The sequence below is a fragment of the Eriocheir sinensis genome, chromosome 22 (genome assembly GCF_024679095.1).
Source record: "Eriocheir sinensis breed Jianghai 21 chromosome 22, ASM2467909v1, whole genome shotgun sequence".
Taxonomy (NCBI): domain Eukaryota; kingdom Metazoa; phylum Arthropoda; class Malacostraca; order Decapoda; family Varunidae; genus Eriocheir; species Eriocheir sinensis.
Window position 1 is genome coordinate 19,146,310 of NC_066530.1, and position 16,244 is coordinate 19,162,553.

At 43.5% G+C, this 16,244-nt stretch overlaps 1 protein-coding gene across 1 annotated transcript in view; it reads left to right on the forward strand.

The window, feature by feature from the left end:
- Positions 1–16,244, forward strand: part of LOC127002200 (trithorax group protein osa-like) — a 97,083-nt gene that overhangs the window by 41,858 nt on the left and 38,981 nt on the right. Inside the window, exon 3 of the mRNA XM_050867899.1 lies at positions 5,708–5,737. Within this exon, the coding sequence (XP_050723856.1) occupies positions 5,708–5,737 (30 nt within the window). The remainder of the gene's footprint in view (positions 1–5,707; positions 5,738–16,244) is intronic.

Genomic DNA, 16,244 nt, shown 5'->3' on the forward strand with positions numbered 1-16,244 from the left:
GGCGAGGGCTGGGTCACGGCCACACGCAGCCTCGCTAGTCAGGGGCAGTAACGACCCAGTGCATGATGGCTGGCCGAAGGGAGGTCCGCGGGGCACAGGTTAAGGGCATCGCAATCCCAGTCTATATCACCCCCTCTCTCCTTCCACTTTCCATCCCAGTGCCTCTCCCTCTTTTTCTTCCTCTCTCCCTCCCTCGGCCCTTCACCTTCAGATAGAGAGGTAAGCTTCAAGAGCCACCAGGTGTTCCATCTCGCCTACTCATCTTCTCGCAGCCTCACTAACACCGAAGAGAGAGAGGGAAGGAAAGGCTAGACTCAACTTGGCTTCTTCGGGTGAAATCTAATGATCAAGATAAGGATAGAGAGAATAATACATAAACATAGATAGATAGATAGTGTGATAGATAGGGAGGGACGGAGCCTTGCCTGTAACTAGAGGGAAATATTGAAATGATTAAGAAAATTAAAATAGTGGATAGATTAATAGGTAGATAGATAGAGAAATACATAGGTTGGTTAAGCGTTTACTGAGCTCAAAATTCAACGCAGTAACCACCACCATCATCACCACCATCACCACCACCATCACCATCACCATCATCAACACCACCACCACCACTCACCCACCCACGTCTTTGTCCATTGCTCAACCCGGTTCCATTATTTTTCCTTCATTATATCCTCCCTTGCTGTGTGTGTGTGTGTGTGTGTGTGTGTGTGTGTGTGTGTGTCCTGCCCTCCACGTGGCCTCTTGCTCCTCCCGGTCCTCCTCCTCCTAGTTCTTCTTACCTCCTCCTCCTCCTCTTCCTTCTTGTACTCCTTTATTCTCCCTCTTCTTCACCTCTGTATTCCTCCTCCTCCTCCTCCTCCTCCACCTCCTCCTCCAGCCTCAAGGAAAACTGACTTAGTCCTCTCTCTCTCTCTCTCTCTCTCTCTCTCTCTCTCTCTCTCTTGCTTTGTTTTCTTATTTTCTCTTCTTTCTCTCTATCTGTCTCCTTTAATTTTTGTATCCTTATTATCTCTCTTCTTCTCTTCTCTCTCCTCTTTTTTTCTCTTCTCTATCTCCTATTATATTCATGTCTTATATCTTATCCTCCTCATTTCCCTCTCTCTCCCTCTTATAACTAATCTTCAAGTTGCGATCAAGAGAGAGACTTGCACCCTCTTTTTGTGCTAACCAGACAGGATCCAACTCCCAACACCCTTTTTTCTAACCCTCCCTCCCTCTCCCTCCCTCTCGTCTGTGCTGATAAATGTAATGACAGCCACACAGACCTCGCCACGGGGGTACAAATTGCCAGGCCACCAACGGACACAAGACTATCACGCCTTTCCACCTCTCTCATTTATCGGCCGGGTGTAGAGGATTTGTGAGCTCGTTGCCGGCGCGGATTGAGTGAGCCGTATACAGTCAACAACGACGACGCACGAGACTCCCGGCCAAGACCAAGACCATTAGAAGCCGGGTTTTATGGGCGGTTTGTTAGGGAGTTGAGCGCACTATCGGGATTGCCTCGTCGCTTTGGTTACTATTGTGCCTCGAGGTCTCTTTTGACGTGGCTGATAACGATGATGATACAGTGGGAGGGGGAGGGAAGGGGGGTACACACACACACACAGAGAGAGAGAGAGAGAGAGAGATGCCTAGTGGTTTGACGAAATAGCAAGGACTGATAAAAGAGGACGAAGGTAAAACAGAGATACTGACGAGAGAAGAGAAGGAAAGAAAGGGAAAACAAGAAGATTATGAAGGATATACGAATGAAAGGAAGCAGATTGAAGTGAAGAATTGAAGGAAATGGAAAGAAAAACAAAACAAAAATAGAAAAGAAAGAAGAAATTGAAGGAAAAATAGAGAAAGAAGAAAGATGAAATTACAGAAATGAACGAAAGGCGACATACTGATAGACGCAAGGAAGGAGAGGAGAGAGAGAGAGAGAGAGAGAGAGAGAGAGAGAGAGAGAGAGAGAGAGAGAGAGAGAGAAGTCGACAGCATTGATACCACAGAAGGGATGCGACAAAGGATGAATCAAGGCTGTGTCGCAATGGGCGGAGGAAGGGAAGGAAGGAAGGAAGGAGGGGAGAACGGCCATAGAGAGAGTGTGTGGTAATCCTGGTGAGAGAGAGAGAGAGAGGGACTCTGAGGGAGGAAGAGGAGAGAGAGACAGAGGAGCAAAGAACGGAAGGAAGGATGTATGAGAGAGAGAGAGAGAGAGAGAGAGAGAGAGAGAGAGAGAGAGAGAGAGAGAGAGAGAGAGTTATAAAAATAGACACAGACGACGCACGTGAGAAAACTTGAGATAAATTGTGAGAAAAAGGAAGATAAATAAAGATACGAAAATAAACAAGAAGAAAAATAAAGAAAAAGTAAGCCACGAATTGCAAGTTTAAATATTTACTTTTATTGTTATTATTATTATTATTATTACTATTATTATTATTATTATTATTGTTGTTGTTGTTGTTGTTGTTTGACGTAGGCGTAGTAAGAGAGAGAGAGAGAGAGAGAGAGAGAGAGAGAGAGAGAGAGAGAGAGAGAGAGAGAGAGACGTGACCTTGCTAGAGGCTTCGTCACTGACCTTGTGGCGCATTGGTAATACATCTCCCCCTCCCCCCCCTTTCCCTCCACTCCCTCCTCCCTCCCTCCCTCCATATCCAATTCTTTATACTTCTCTCCCTCCTCCTCCTCCTCCCCCCTCTCCTTACCTAATCATGCCTACCTTCTTTGTCTAACCCCTCCCCCCCTTTTCTCTCACCCCTTCCTCCTCCTCCTCCTCCTCCTCCTCCTCTTCTCCCCTTCAGCCTTGCCTAAGCCTACCTACCTACACCTCTTCCTCCCTTCTGTTCATCTCTCCCTTTCTTCCTCCCATCTTCCCTTCCCTTTGCTTCTTCCACTTCCTTCAGTCCTTCCTTCTCTATCTTCCTATCTATCTTTCTATTATAAGTAAGCTCTATCTCCCTCTCCTTCCTTCTTCTCTTCCTCTTCTCCCATCCTTTATTCTCTTTGTCTCCCTTCCTCTTTATATTCAATACCTCCCTTTCTTCCTCCCTTCTTCCCTTCCCTCCTTTGCCCCTTCCATTTCTTTCTTCACTCCTTGTATTATGCATCTCTATCTTTCTATCTATCTATCTATCTACTAACATAAGTAAACTATCTCATTTTTCTATTTCCTTTTCTCTTTCTTTTTCCCATTATTCCCTCTTTTGCTCCCTCCCTCTTTATCTTCAATATCTCCCTTTCTTCCTCCCTTCTTCCTCTCCTCCCTGCTTCTTTCCTCACCCCCCCAGTTATAAGTTTGCTCTTTTTTCCTTCCATTTTCCTTTTTTTCATTTTTCTTTTTCCTATTTTTTTCCTCCCTTTATGCTCCCTTTCCTCCCTTCCTCCACTCCTATTCCTCCCTTTTTCCTTCTCCTCTTTTCCTTCCATTTTCCTTTTTTGCGCTGCCCCTTTTTTCATTTCTTTCTTTTTCCTATTTTTTCTTCCTTTATGCTCCCTATTTCTCCCTTATTTCCTGTTCTTTCACCCTTTCCCTTCACCTCCCTTCTTTCACCACCCTCACCTTCACTCCCTATTCCCTCCTTCCTTTTTTTCCTTTTCCTTCTTCATACCTTTCCCTTCTCCCTTCTCCTCCCTTCCTCCTTCTTTCATCACCCTCATCTTCACTCCTTATTCTCCCTTCCTCCACCCCTATTCCTTCCTTTTTCTTCTTTTCCTTTCTCGTTCCCTCTCCCTTCTTCACCCTTTTCCTTCACCTCCCTTCTTTTATCACCTTCACTCCCTTTTCTCCCTTCCACTTTTATCCCTCCCTTTTTCTTCTTTCCCTTCACCCTTCTTCCCCTCCTCCCTTCTCCTTCCTTCACCTCCAACAGCCATCAATAAGCTTACCTTCCTTCCTTCCCGCCAATCTATGAAGTGTCCCTCGTATATAATAATTCAATGTCTCCGTTGTAAAGATGAATTATTCCTTGTGGCGGTTCTTAACATATCGAAGTTATTAGATTCCTTCAGTGCGCGAAGAATGGATGTGTTTGTGTGTTGGTTTTCTTGTTGCTTTGTGTGTGTGTGTGTGTATTGATTTAGTGTGTGAGGGGGGGGGGGTCAAGTGTGTGTGTGTGTGTGTGTGTGTGTGTGTGTGTGTGTGATGCCATAGTAATCATAAAGCAACTATCATCGCCCTGGCAACACACACACACACACACACACACACACACACACACGCACACACACACAAAGTCGTCACGAGCGAAGGATTAGAAGGACACGGACGTAGGATTGAGTGGAATGACCTTGGCACTCCTACCTACGCCCCCCACCCCCCCTTTCCCCCTCCTCTTCCTCCTCCTCCTCCTCCTCCTCCTTTTTTACCTTCATCCACACCTTCTTCCTCTTCCACCACCTATCAACCTCGACTTAATTCCTCCTCCTCCTCTTCCTCCTCCTTTTATACATTTATCCACCTCCTCCTTCCTCTTCCACCCTTATCAACCTCCACTTAATTTCTCCTCCTCCTCCTCCTCCTCTTCCACCTCCATCCCTCTTCTCTCCCTTTCCATACAAGAGGAGGAAGGAAGGAAAAGACGTAGTACAGGAGGAGGAGTAGGAGGTGGAGGAGGTGGAGGATAAGGGTGATAATCGAGTGTGGAGTAATTCAGATCTACGTAGGGCCTCCTCCTCCTCCTCCTCCTCTTCCCTGACCACGTGGGGAGGCTGGGGGTGACGCAAGAGGCCCCACAGAAGAGGAAGAGGGACAGAACGAAGGGACCCCGCCATTGTTGAGCTCTGGGTCTCTCCTATCTACGCAATTATGACGAAATACTTTCCCTGCGTAGTTTGTTTGTTGTGGTAGTAGTAGTAGTAGTAGTTATTGTTGTTGTAGTAGTAGTAGTAGAAGTAGTAATAGTAGTAGTAATAGCAGTAGTAGTAGTAGTAGTTATTGTTGTTGTCGTAAAATAAGACTAAGAATGAGAGAGAGAAGACAGAAGGAGAATACATGAAGACAGTAAGATAAGGAAGATTTAGTAAGAATAAGATAACAAGATAAGAATTTAGGAGTAAGCGAGAAGAGACGAAGGAAGGAGAAGAAGAGAAGAAGAAGGAGATTGAATAAGTAAGAGTTAGAGTAAGAGGAAACACAAAACTCAAGATAAAATAGAAAAAAAAACGAAAAGAGGAAGAGGAAGAATTAAAGAGTTGGAGAGAAGAGGAGATGGAGGAAACAGGTTAACAGTGAGAGTTGGAGAGAAGATGAGAATGAAGAGGAGGAGGAAAAAGATAAGTGTAAGTTTAGGTTAGAGGAAGAGGAAGAGGAGGAGGAGGTAGAGATATGCAAAGAGGAAGAGGAAGAATTAAAGAGTTGGAGAGATGAGGAGATGGAGGAAACAGGTAAAAAGTGAGAGTAAGAGAGAGAGAGAGAGAGAGAGAGAGAGAGAGAGAGAGAGAGAGAGATGACAATGAGGAGGAGAAGGAAAAAGATGAAAGTTTAGGTTAGAGGAAGAGGAAGAGGAGGAGGAGGAGGAGGTAGAGAGATTAGGTGAGAAGATGAAACAGAGGAAACAGGGGGTAAGAAATAAAGAGAAAGAGAGTGAGAGAGAAAGTTAAGAGAAAAGACAAAAAAAAAATATAAAAAAATGACAAGTGAAAGTTTTGTTGATGTTTCTTTACCTGTCTCGACGTCATATCTAATCACTTTCTCTTTCCCTAATTGCAGGTGCGTTGAGGGGCGGAGAAGCTCACCTGGGTATGTATTCACCTGGATGGGGGAGAGGGGGTGGGGCAGGTGTGTGTATGTGTGGGTGTGGGCGTGTGTGCTCTCCCCACCTTTCCTCCCTTTCCTCTCCTTAGTCCACTTCTTTTCTTTTTTCCCCAAGATATATGGGTTTTTTTTCTCTTCTACTTACATACCTTTCCCTTCTACTTTCCTCTTTCTCATCTACGTCCATATATTTCTCTTCTAACATATATTTCCCTTCTAGACACCTTAATAACATAGTGTACCAAGCGTCTTTCTATATGTGGCGCTTGGTACACTGATGTTACTATGTTAATATACAGGTATCTCTCCCATCTATACATTCATACCTTCCCTTTCTTCTATCTCCCTAAATCCATGTCTCCGTGCGTGTGGCTTTAGGGACCAACACACAGGCTCATTATGGGAGAGAGACAAGGTGCAGAAGGTGGGCGGTGGGTCGGTGGCCTTGACTTCCACCCACCTTGCTCACTCATTCCACCTCGCTCACTTAAATCAATTCCTCCTCGCTCCACCATGATTCCACAGCCACCATATTGCGTGTTTTTCCTTCTCTCCCTCCATCCTCCACTTTGTTCTTGTCTTCCTCCTCATCGTCTTCATCTACTCGACTTACCGCCTTTCTCTCTCTCTCTCCCGCTCTCTGTCTCCCTTCCTCTCCCTCTTTCCTTCCCTCCTCTGTTTGGCCTCCCTTTCTCCCTTTTTCTCTTTCCCTCTGTCTGCTTATCTCCCTCTCCCTTCCTTCCCCTTGTCTCCCTTCCTTTCCCCTGTCTGCCTGCTTGCCTTCCTTCCTCTCCCTCTTTCTTTCCCTCTCTGCTCGTCTCTCTCCGTGCGTGTTTGCCCTTGCCTGCGTCTCGCCTTGCTATTTAATGACACCCCTGTTTGCTCGGTCAGTGGCTTGTCTGTTTTCAAGTCCGCCCCGTCCGTCAGTCACTCTCGTCGGCCGGGCACACACACACACACACTAACGGACCCGACCGACCCTCTGTGTTAAGTTTTCTGTCTGTCTAGGTTTGTGTTGGAGGCTTTCTCATTGCGGATTCCCTCTCTCTCAAGCTCTCCATCTCTCTGTCTATCTGTCTATCTTTTTGGGGTCTTGTATGTGGAGTGTGTGTGTGTGTGTGTGTGTGTGTGTGTGTGTGTGTGTGTGTGTGTGTGTGTGTGTGTGTGTGTGTGTTTGTAGTTAAATATTACATCAACTTTGCTTTGAGTGAGTCTTCTGAAAGGCAAACAAGAGGGAAGGAAATGGAAAAGGGAGGAGGAGGAGGAGGAGGAAGAGGAAGAGGAAGGGGAGGAGGGAGCCCTGTAAATCACTACCAACAGAGACTCTTATTAACACCACTACCATCACCACCACCACCATCACCATAACACCACCATACGCAGCCTGGCAACACACACACACACAAACACACACAAACACACACACGTAGATAGGAAAGAAAGTGAAGGACGGAAGGGAGAGAAAGTAATAAAAGGAGTTATAGGGAAGGAGGGATAGGTTAGCATAGGGAAGGAAGGATAGGGAAGGAGGGATAGGGAAGGATAGGTTAGCATAGGAAAGGAAGGATAGGGTAGCATACAGAAGGTTAGAGTAGCATAGGGAAGGTTAGGGAAGCATAGGGAAGGATAGAGAAGGTTAAGGTAGGTGAGAGAGAGAGAGAGAGAGAGAGAGAGAGAGAGAGAGACAGCTCACTCATATAAACCCAAAAAATAATAAATGATGTGTATACCAAAGCATTTTACAGATGAGTTATTCCCGTACATATTAAAAGCTAAAATAGTCTCTAACTCATATCAAAAGGGGGGGAAAAATATGTATACGTAGAGATTGATTGAACATTCACACACACAAAAAAAAGCTTGACATATGATTTGTTTGTCGAAGTATATATGTATTTTAGAGGTGAAATAACCCGCGGTGTCACGCGAATATGAATACCGGGAAATGTTATGTTTGAAATTTGTGAAAGAAAGGGGAAATAATGTAGTTTGAGGGCGCGTTTTAGATTAGGTTTGACATGGATTTCTGGGTGTTAGTAGATTTATAGAAGGGAAGGAAGGGAGAGGTAGAAGGAGGGAGAAGATGAGACAGGTAGAGGAGGGAGGAAAATTAGACAGGTAGAGAGGAAGGGAGAAAAAGATACAGGTAGAAAAGGAAGAGAAGACACAGGTAGAGACGAAGGAAGAAAAAGATACAGGTAGAAAAAGGAAGAAAAGGACGCAGTTAAAAGGAAGAAAATTATACAGGTAGAAGAAGAGAGAAAAAGATAGGTAGAGGAAGGAAGAAAAAGATACAGGTAGAAAATAAGGAAGAAAAAGATACAGGTAGAAGAAGGAAGAAATTGATACAGGTAGAGGAAGAAAGAAAAAAATACAAGTAGAAAAAGAAAGAAAAAGGATGCAGTTTAAAGGAAGAAAATTAGACAGTAGAGAAAGGAAGAAAAAGACATAATTAGAAAAGAAGGAGGAAAATTATATACAGGTAGAAGAAAAAAAGAAAACAACACGAGCAAAGGAAGCAAAGATAGGACAACAACATCAACATCAACAACAACAACAACAACAACAACAACAACAACAACAACATCAACAACAACAACAACAAGAAAGAGAATGAGAAAAAAAATGGCCTTGTCTAAGTTCAAATGCATCTCTTATTGATGGTGAAGGAGATTGAAGCTTATTTATACACCACACAACAACCACAACACCACCACCACCAACAACAACAACAGCAACAACAACAATTAGAATGACAAACAACCTACTCAAAGTGCAAAATATATGTTTGTTACTGAAGACAAAAGAGAATGAAGAAGTTATGTCTGCACACTTTGCACAAATAGAGTCTGATAACCTTTTTTTTCTTTGCCAGTGTGTGTGTGTGTGTGTGTGTGTGTGTGTGTGTGTGTGTGTGTGTGTGTGTGTGTGTGTGTGTGTGTGTGAAAAAGGAGACACACCAAGGACAAAGAAGAAAAAAGAAGAAATAAAAATAAAGTCGCTGTCTCATGCTTCCTCTCCCAAACGTATATGCTTATTGACGCCGAACGAGACAGGGCGATCCTTAAACTCGTTCTGTGCCTCCTCGCATGAGAGAAAAACTTGAACCTAAACTTGAACGCCTTGTCACAATATAAACTCGGTAAGGATATGATGTCTTCTCTCTCCCTCTTCTTCTCCATCTACTTCTCCTCCCCTTTCCCTCTCCTCCCACCCCATTTTCACCTTTCCTCTCCCCTCTCCCCCTTTTTCGCTCTCCCTTCTCCCCTGATACCCTACGCCCCTGTCCACCCAGCAGTGAATGGGTACCAGGTATTAATCGGGGGTTGTGTCCCGTCTCCTGGGATCTGTTACCTTCTCCTATAATTCCTTCCCCTTCTGTCTCTCTCCGGCATATAACCACAGATGTTGCGCCGACTAAACGAAACTTTCCAACTTTCCCTTCTCCCAGTGCTTCATCAACCCCCTTATCTTCACAGGAGCAACAACAACTGCTACACACACTAAAACATTATTATTATTACTTCTGACACGAAATAAGTTCCCCACATATTGTCGACGTAAAAGAAAAAGACGTCCTTAATTCAGGGCTATCTACAAATGTCTCTGCATCTCACTAGAGGAGCAACTACTAACATTATTATTATTATTATTATTATTATTATTATTATTATTTCTGACACGGGGTTTGAATCTCTTTCCTCGCATAATTGTATAGTAAGAGGATTTAATCACGCCAGTAAGAGATTGAAGTCCCCATAAATTCCCATTCTCTCTACAGTAACTTTTATATACAATGACATTAATTTTTTTCTTCTTATTAACTCTCAAATATTTCCCACACATCGTCTTATAATTAGATATCACGCCAGTAAGATAGAGAATGACCCCTGTAAACACCCTCCTTCTCTCTATAGCAACCACTTCTACACACACACGAGCATTATAATTATTTCTGACAGACTCAAATACTTCCCTCACCTTGTCATATATATAGTAAAAGATCACACTAGTAGAAGAGAATGATGTCCCCGTAAACTCCCTCCTTCTCTCAATAGCAACCACTTCTACACACACACGAGCATTATAATTATTTCTGACAGACTCAAATACTTCCCTCACCTTGTCATATATATAGTAAAATCAGAATGATGTCCCTCCTTCTCTCAATAGCAACCACTACTACACACACTAACCTTTTAATTATTTCTGACTCGGACTCTCAAGCACTTCCCACGCATTGTCGTACAGTTGAATATCACGCCAGTTAGATAGAGAATGACGCCCTTAAGTGCTTACCCCCAGTCCCCCTTTTCTAAACATACCAACATTATTATTATTATTATTATTATTTCTGACACAAACGCTCAAATACATCCCACACATTGTCTTAAAAGTGAGAATAAAGTCCTTAAGTGCTTCAACCTAACGCCTCTTCCTTCTTCCTCCTCACGACTACTACAACTTCCAACTTTATTATCCTCTCCCGACAAAGGCTCGAGCAAACATGTCACACTCCGTCGCAGTAAAAGCCGCTTCTCCATTATTTACTACGACGCAGATTCAAACACTCCGGGCCACACTTCGTACCTAACGCCTGTGTTGTACTCCTTGCCCCCTTTGACTGACACGAGGGAAAGGTTAACTTACACACACAAACACACACACTCATACTCTCATATACACACACACGCAGCGCCTCATCGTCTTCCCTTCGCCTCTGTTGTGAAAGACCTTTGCCGCTATACATTGTCATCACATCTTCCTGACACACGCTGTAGTAAAGTGTCGCCTTAACTCTCCTTCTTGTCGTGTCAACTAAGCGGCTATCAGAGTGAGGTTATGTTGATAGGGAGAGATGAAACGGACCTTATTTCTTCTCTTACGTCAGATAAACATATGTTCCTACCTAACTTAAACATCATCCCTATAACAGTTAGCTCTTCAGTGTATAGAGTAAGGACGCTAGTGGCCATTCGTTAGGTCAGTCTCTCTAATGCTGTACTCTTCTTGTCTTTCAACTAAGCTTCTGTCACGATGAGCTTATGTACGCCTCCCAGGGACCAGTTAGTTCTTCTGCCGTTCATAGATTAAAGACGCTAATAGCCATTCGTTAGATCATTCCGTGTAATGCTGTGACTCTTCTTCCCTTTCAACTAATAGCATATCAAAGTGAGGTTATGTAGCCTTCTGAGGGGACCCGTTAGTTCTTCTGCAGTTCATAGAGTAAGGACGCTCTTGGCCATTCATTAGATTTGTCCCTGTAATGCTGTAACTCTTCTTGCCTTTCAACTAATAGCATATCAAAGTGAGGTTATATAGGCTTCTGAGGGGACCTGTTAGTCCTTCTGCCGTTCATAGATTAAAGACGCTAATAGCCATTCGTTAGATCACTCCGTGTAATGCTGTAACTCTTCTTGCCTTTCAACAAATAGTATATCAAAGTGAGGTTATGTAGGCTTCCGAGGGGACCCGTTAGTTCTCCTGCAGTTCATTGATTAAGGACGCTCTTGGCCAGTCGTTAGATTTGTCCCTGTAATGCTGTAACTCTTCTTGCCTTTCAACAAATAGCATATCAAAGTGAGGTTATATAGCCTTCTGAGGGGACCTGTTAGTTCTTCTGCAGTTCATTGAGTAAGGACGCTCTTGGCCATTCGTTAGATTTGTCCCTGTAATGCTGTAACTCTTCTTGCCTTTCAACTAATAGCATATCAAAGTGAGGTTATATAGCCTTCTGAGGGGACCTGTTAGTTCTTCTGCAGTTCTAATAGAGTAATGACGCTCTTGGCCATTCATTAGATTTGTCCCTGTAATGCTTCAACTCTTCTTGCTCTTCAACAAATAGCATATCAAAGTGAGGTTATATAGGCTTCTGAGGGGACCCGTTAGTTCTCCTGCAGTTCTAATAGAGTAATGACGCTCTTGGCCATTCATTAGATTTGTCCCTGTAATGCTGTAACTCTTCTTCCCTTTCAACAAATAGCATATCAAAGTGAGGTTATATAGCCTTCTGAGGGAACCTGGTAGTCCTTCTGCAGTTCTAATAGAGTAAGGACGCTCTTGGACATTCATTAGATTTGTCCCTGTAATGCTTCAACTCTTCTTGCCTTTCAACAAATAGCATATCAAAGTGAGGTTATGTAGCCTTCTGAGGGGACCCGTTAGTTCTCTGCAGTTCTAATAGAGTAATGACGTTAGTGGCCGTTCGTTAGGCCTGTCCCAGATTACGATGATGATGCAGGAGGCAGTATAATCACCCTTGACTCAGGACGCAAAACCCAACGAATGCAACAACGCACAAAACGACGATAAATGCCCTACTCCGCCTCGTAATAATTGTCGCCGCAACACTATGATTTCGCCATCAGTATGCACCGCAGACGATCATGAATAAGTTTTTAATTAATAACGAAAGCCCTCCTGGGTGAGCTATTTCCCCTGGTGTGTGTGTGTGTGTGTGTGTGTGTGTGTGTGTGTGTGTGTGTGTGTGTGTGTGTGTGTGTGCTGCGAGAGAGAGAGTATATATATATAACATGACGTGTCCAGAGAGAGAGAATCAGGTAAAAATGTATATATAATTGTGTGGAGGTGAGTTATGACGTCCGCGGCTCCCAACCTGACTGTTGATCTCGAGTTTTTCATTGTGTTGGTCTGTTTTGATTGGACGTGAGCTATTGTTATGATGCGTGGATTTGCTGGTTGTCTGGTCTGTTGTAAAGGAAAAGAGTGGCAGTTTAGGTTGTAGTGTTGAAGTAGGGGCGTGTAGTATAGGTAGATTAGAGTAGTTTAGGTAGAGAGGTTCGTTAAGTAGACTAAGATGTAATTTAAGTAGTGTTTTGGGGTAGATTAGATTAGTTCAGGTAGAGTAGCGTAGTTTAAGGGAAGGAAGATGTAGTTTCGGTCGAGAAATGTATAGGTAGATTAGAGTAGTTTAGATAGAAAGGTTTGGTTAAGTAGAGTAAGATGTGATTTAAGTAGTGTTTTGGGGTAGATTAGAGTAGTGTAGTTTAAGTAAAGTAGAGATGTAGTTCAGGTAGAGACGTGTAGTTTAGGTAGATTAGAGTAGTTTAGATTGAGAGGTTAGTTTAAGTAGAGTATGATGTGATTTAAGTAGTGTTTTGGGATAGATTAGATTAGTTTAGGTAGAGTAGTGTAGTTTAATTAAGTAGAGTAAGGTGATGAGTTTTAGGTAGAGAAGTGTATAGATAGATTATAGTAGTATAGGTTGAGTCAAATGCTTTAGTCAAGTAGATTAGTGTGGCTTAGAGTAGTGTAGTGTAATTTAGATAAAGAAGTGTATAGATAGATTAGAGTAGTATAGATTGAATCAGATGGCTTAGTCAAGTAGATTAGTGTGGCTTAGAGTAGTGAAGTGTAATTTAGATAAAGAAGTGTATAGATAGATTAGAGTAGTATAGATTGAATCAAATGGTTTAGTTACGTAGATTAGTGTGGCTTAGAGCAATATAGTGTAGTCTGGAGAAGTGTAATTTAGGAAGAGCAAAATCAAGTAAAATATCCACTCTTTTCATTATTTTCTAAGAGCAGTAATTAGCGGGCTTTCTTGTTTTGTTTTGACTATATTCCTGTTTGTTTTACCCTTAACCTCCTATCATTACCTACCTTAAAAAAAAAAAATACCCTTCAGACACCGTTTACAATGTATTCCTCGTAAGACACAAGTTCGCGGCCTCCAGACATATCACCCAGGCGATGTTTGAGCTCGTCCGTCGTTCCCTCAGCCGGGCCCAATGTTAGCAGGTCCCTGAGGCGTGATAACAGTGGTGTCGAATTTTGCTCTTTGTGTTGGCGTGAGGGAGGAACACCGGCCGACACTGTTTGGTTTTACTGGACGTAGTGGCTCTGAACCTTTCATTTCCATCTCACACACAGTCACACACACACACACACAGTCACACACACACACACACACACACACACACACACACACACACACAGACGGATGCAGATTCCAGCTCCGTTCCTCTCCACTGGTCACAGATGCATTCAGGCCCTGTTTTAGCTCTTTTTCTGCAGCTTCCATTCCGTTCTGCTTCATTCGCCCGAGTATATTTAGAGGCATGTGTTGGAAAGTGACGTAGAGAGGGTGGGTGGGCGGGCGCGCTGTGGTGGAATGAATGGAACTGTAATGGGCTTGCCACTCACTGCCTATCCCAACACCAGACAGACAGACAGATACATAGGTAGATAGATGGATAGGTTAATAGACCACACATAAATATTCAGCTATACCTGTTACTGATGGGAATAATTGATAGATAAAATATAGTGTAGCAAAAGTTTTAAGGCAGATAGATAGATAGATAGACTGGTGTATTGTCCCTTCTTATCTATTCTGCTATACAGGTTACAAATAAGAGTAGTTGGTGGATAATATATTCAATGTAAAATAAAATAAATCTAAAAAATAAAGAAAGAAAAGAAAAGAAATAGATAAATAAGATAAAAAAAATGAAAAATAATAAGAGAAAAATGGGAAAAAAAATAAAAACTAACAAAATCGCTTAATAGGATCTAATACTTACAATAAAGTCCCCTAATCCATAAGTGATGATCCGTCTAGTAGGGCAACACCACAGTCAAGGGCGGTGTGGGCGCGGCGCGGACGGGTGGGTGGAGGGGCGGAACGCGTGTGACGATAGCCAGACAAAGGGAGTTACCTGGGCGTGGATGTGGGCGTGGGCGTGGCGTCTTGTGGCTGATATCTTATAATATTGAGGTTTGAAAGGACAGACAGTACAGGAAGGTCGACTTAAGGAGGGAGTGTAAACATGGGAGAGTGAGAGAGGCAGGCAAGAGGAGAGGATTGAGATGATAAGTAAAGCAAGTTGCAAGCATTAGTAAGCATAGGAATGACTAAGAAGCAGACAGGACTAGAGTGAATAAGCATTAGTGAGTGTAAGCATGGGAGAGTGAGTGAGAGAAGCAGTCAAGAGGAGGGGATAGAGAAGATAAGTAAAGCAAGGTGCAGGCATTAGTAAGCATAGGAGGGTGAGTAAGGGGCAGACAGAAGTAGAGTGAGTAAGCATAGCGAGTGTAAGCATGGGAGAGAGAGTGAGAGAATCAGACAGTAGGAGAGGATAGAGAAGGCAAGTAATAAGCATAGGAGAGTGAGTAAGGAGCAGACACAAGTAGAGTGAGTAAGCATTAGTGAGTGTAAGCGTGGGAGAGTGAGTGAGAGGCAGGCAAGGAGTAGTGGAGTGAGTGAGGGATGTAGCCTGGAGGACAGCAGCAGGGCGGGCGGGGTACATCAAGGTCGGGGCCTTGGGCGGAAAAGGCGAGAGTGGTATGAGCGGCCGAAGCATCCATCCATGACTGCCCGCCGAGTACTAGTGAGAGAGAGAGAGAGAGAGAGAGAGAGAGAGAGAGAGAGAGGGAAGGAGGGAGATGTAGTCTAGGAGAAAACTGAAGCTATTTGCCCGTAAGAACTTAAACTGCACATCTGGTTTGCATGAGTTGTTTTTTACACCCACATGATTCAATTTTAAAAGCTTGTGTATGTTGCCGCAAGGGAAATCATAAGTACTGAATCGAGGCTGAGTATAAGTGTGTGTGAGGGAGGGAGGAAAGGAGGGAGAGAAAGAACATGGCGAGTAGTGTAAAAGAATGTTAGATTATTTACCAGAAAGAATTTAAAATGTACACCTGGTTTGCAAGAGTTATTTTCTGACACCCACAAGTTCACTTTTAAACTCTTATGTACTAGTATGTGCAGGAGAGGGAGGAGGAAAGGAGGGAGTGAACATGGCGTGCAGTCCAGGAGAAGAATGTTAGACTATTTACCTGAAAGAATTTAAAACGTACACCCGGTTTGCAAGAGTCGTTTTCTGACACCCACATGGTTCAATTTCAAACGCTCCGCCGCAAGGGAAATCATAAGTACTTAACCGAGGAAGATCATGTCACACAAAGGATTGGCTGGCTCAGAACTCCTTCCATTCTTCTTCCACCAGGGGGCACTACTAAAGACGTGTTTGCCCCTGGCCCTTTCCACTTACATTAACTAGCTACAAGACTACCCTGAAGCCATACTATATAAAGTCACTGTATACTAAAATAACGATACAAATCCCGCCTCTTCTTCCTCCTCTTCTATAGCTAAAGGAGGTGATCGGTTGAATGAAAGGAGGTTGGAGTCAGTGATATCTTGGAGCGACGGTAAGGAAAGGTGATTGAGGGCGGACCAATCTAATGTACAGTGACTATAGTATGTTGAGACTCACAACGTATACCTCTCAATAGCAACCCAACGAACTCATAAAGGGACTACACACACACACACACACACACACACACACACACACACACACACACACACGTTTCATTTTGTGACTGGCGCGGCGTCCCTCCCAGTGGCCGAGGTTTTGAAGGTATATGAAAGATTTTATCAAGACGTGCATTCAAAAGGTGTAATCAGACCAGAAGAGAGGGAGAGAGAGAGAGACGGGGCCGAGACGAGGGTAAGGAAAGT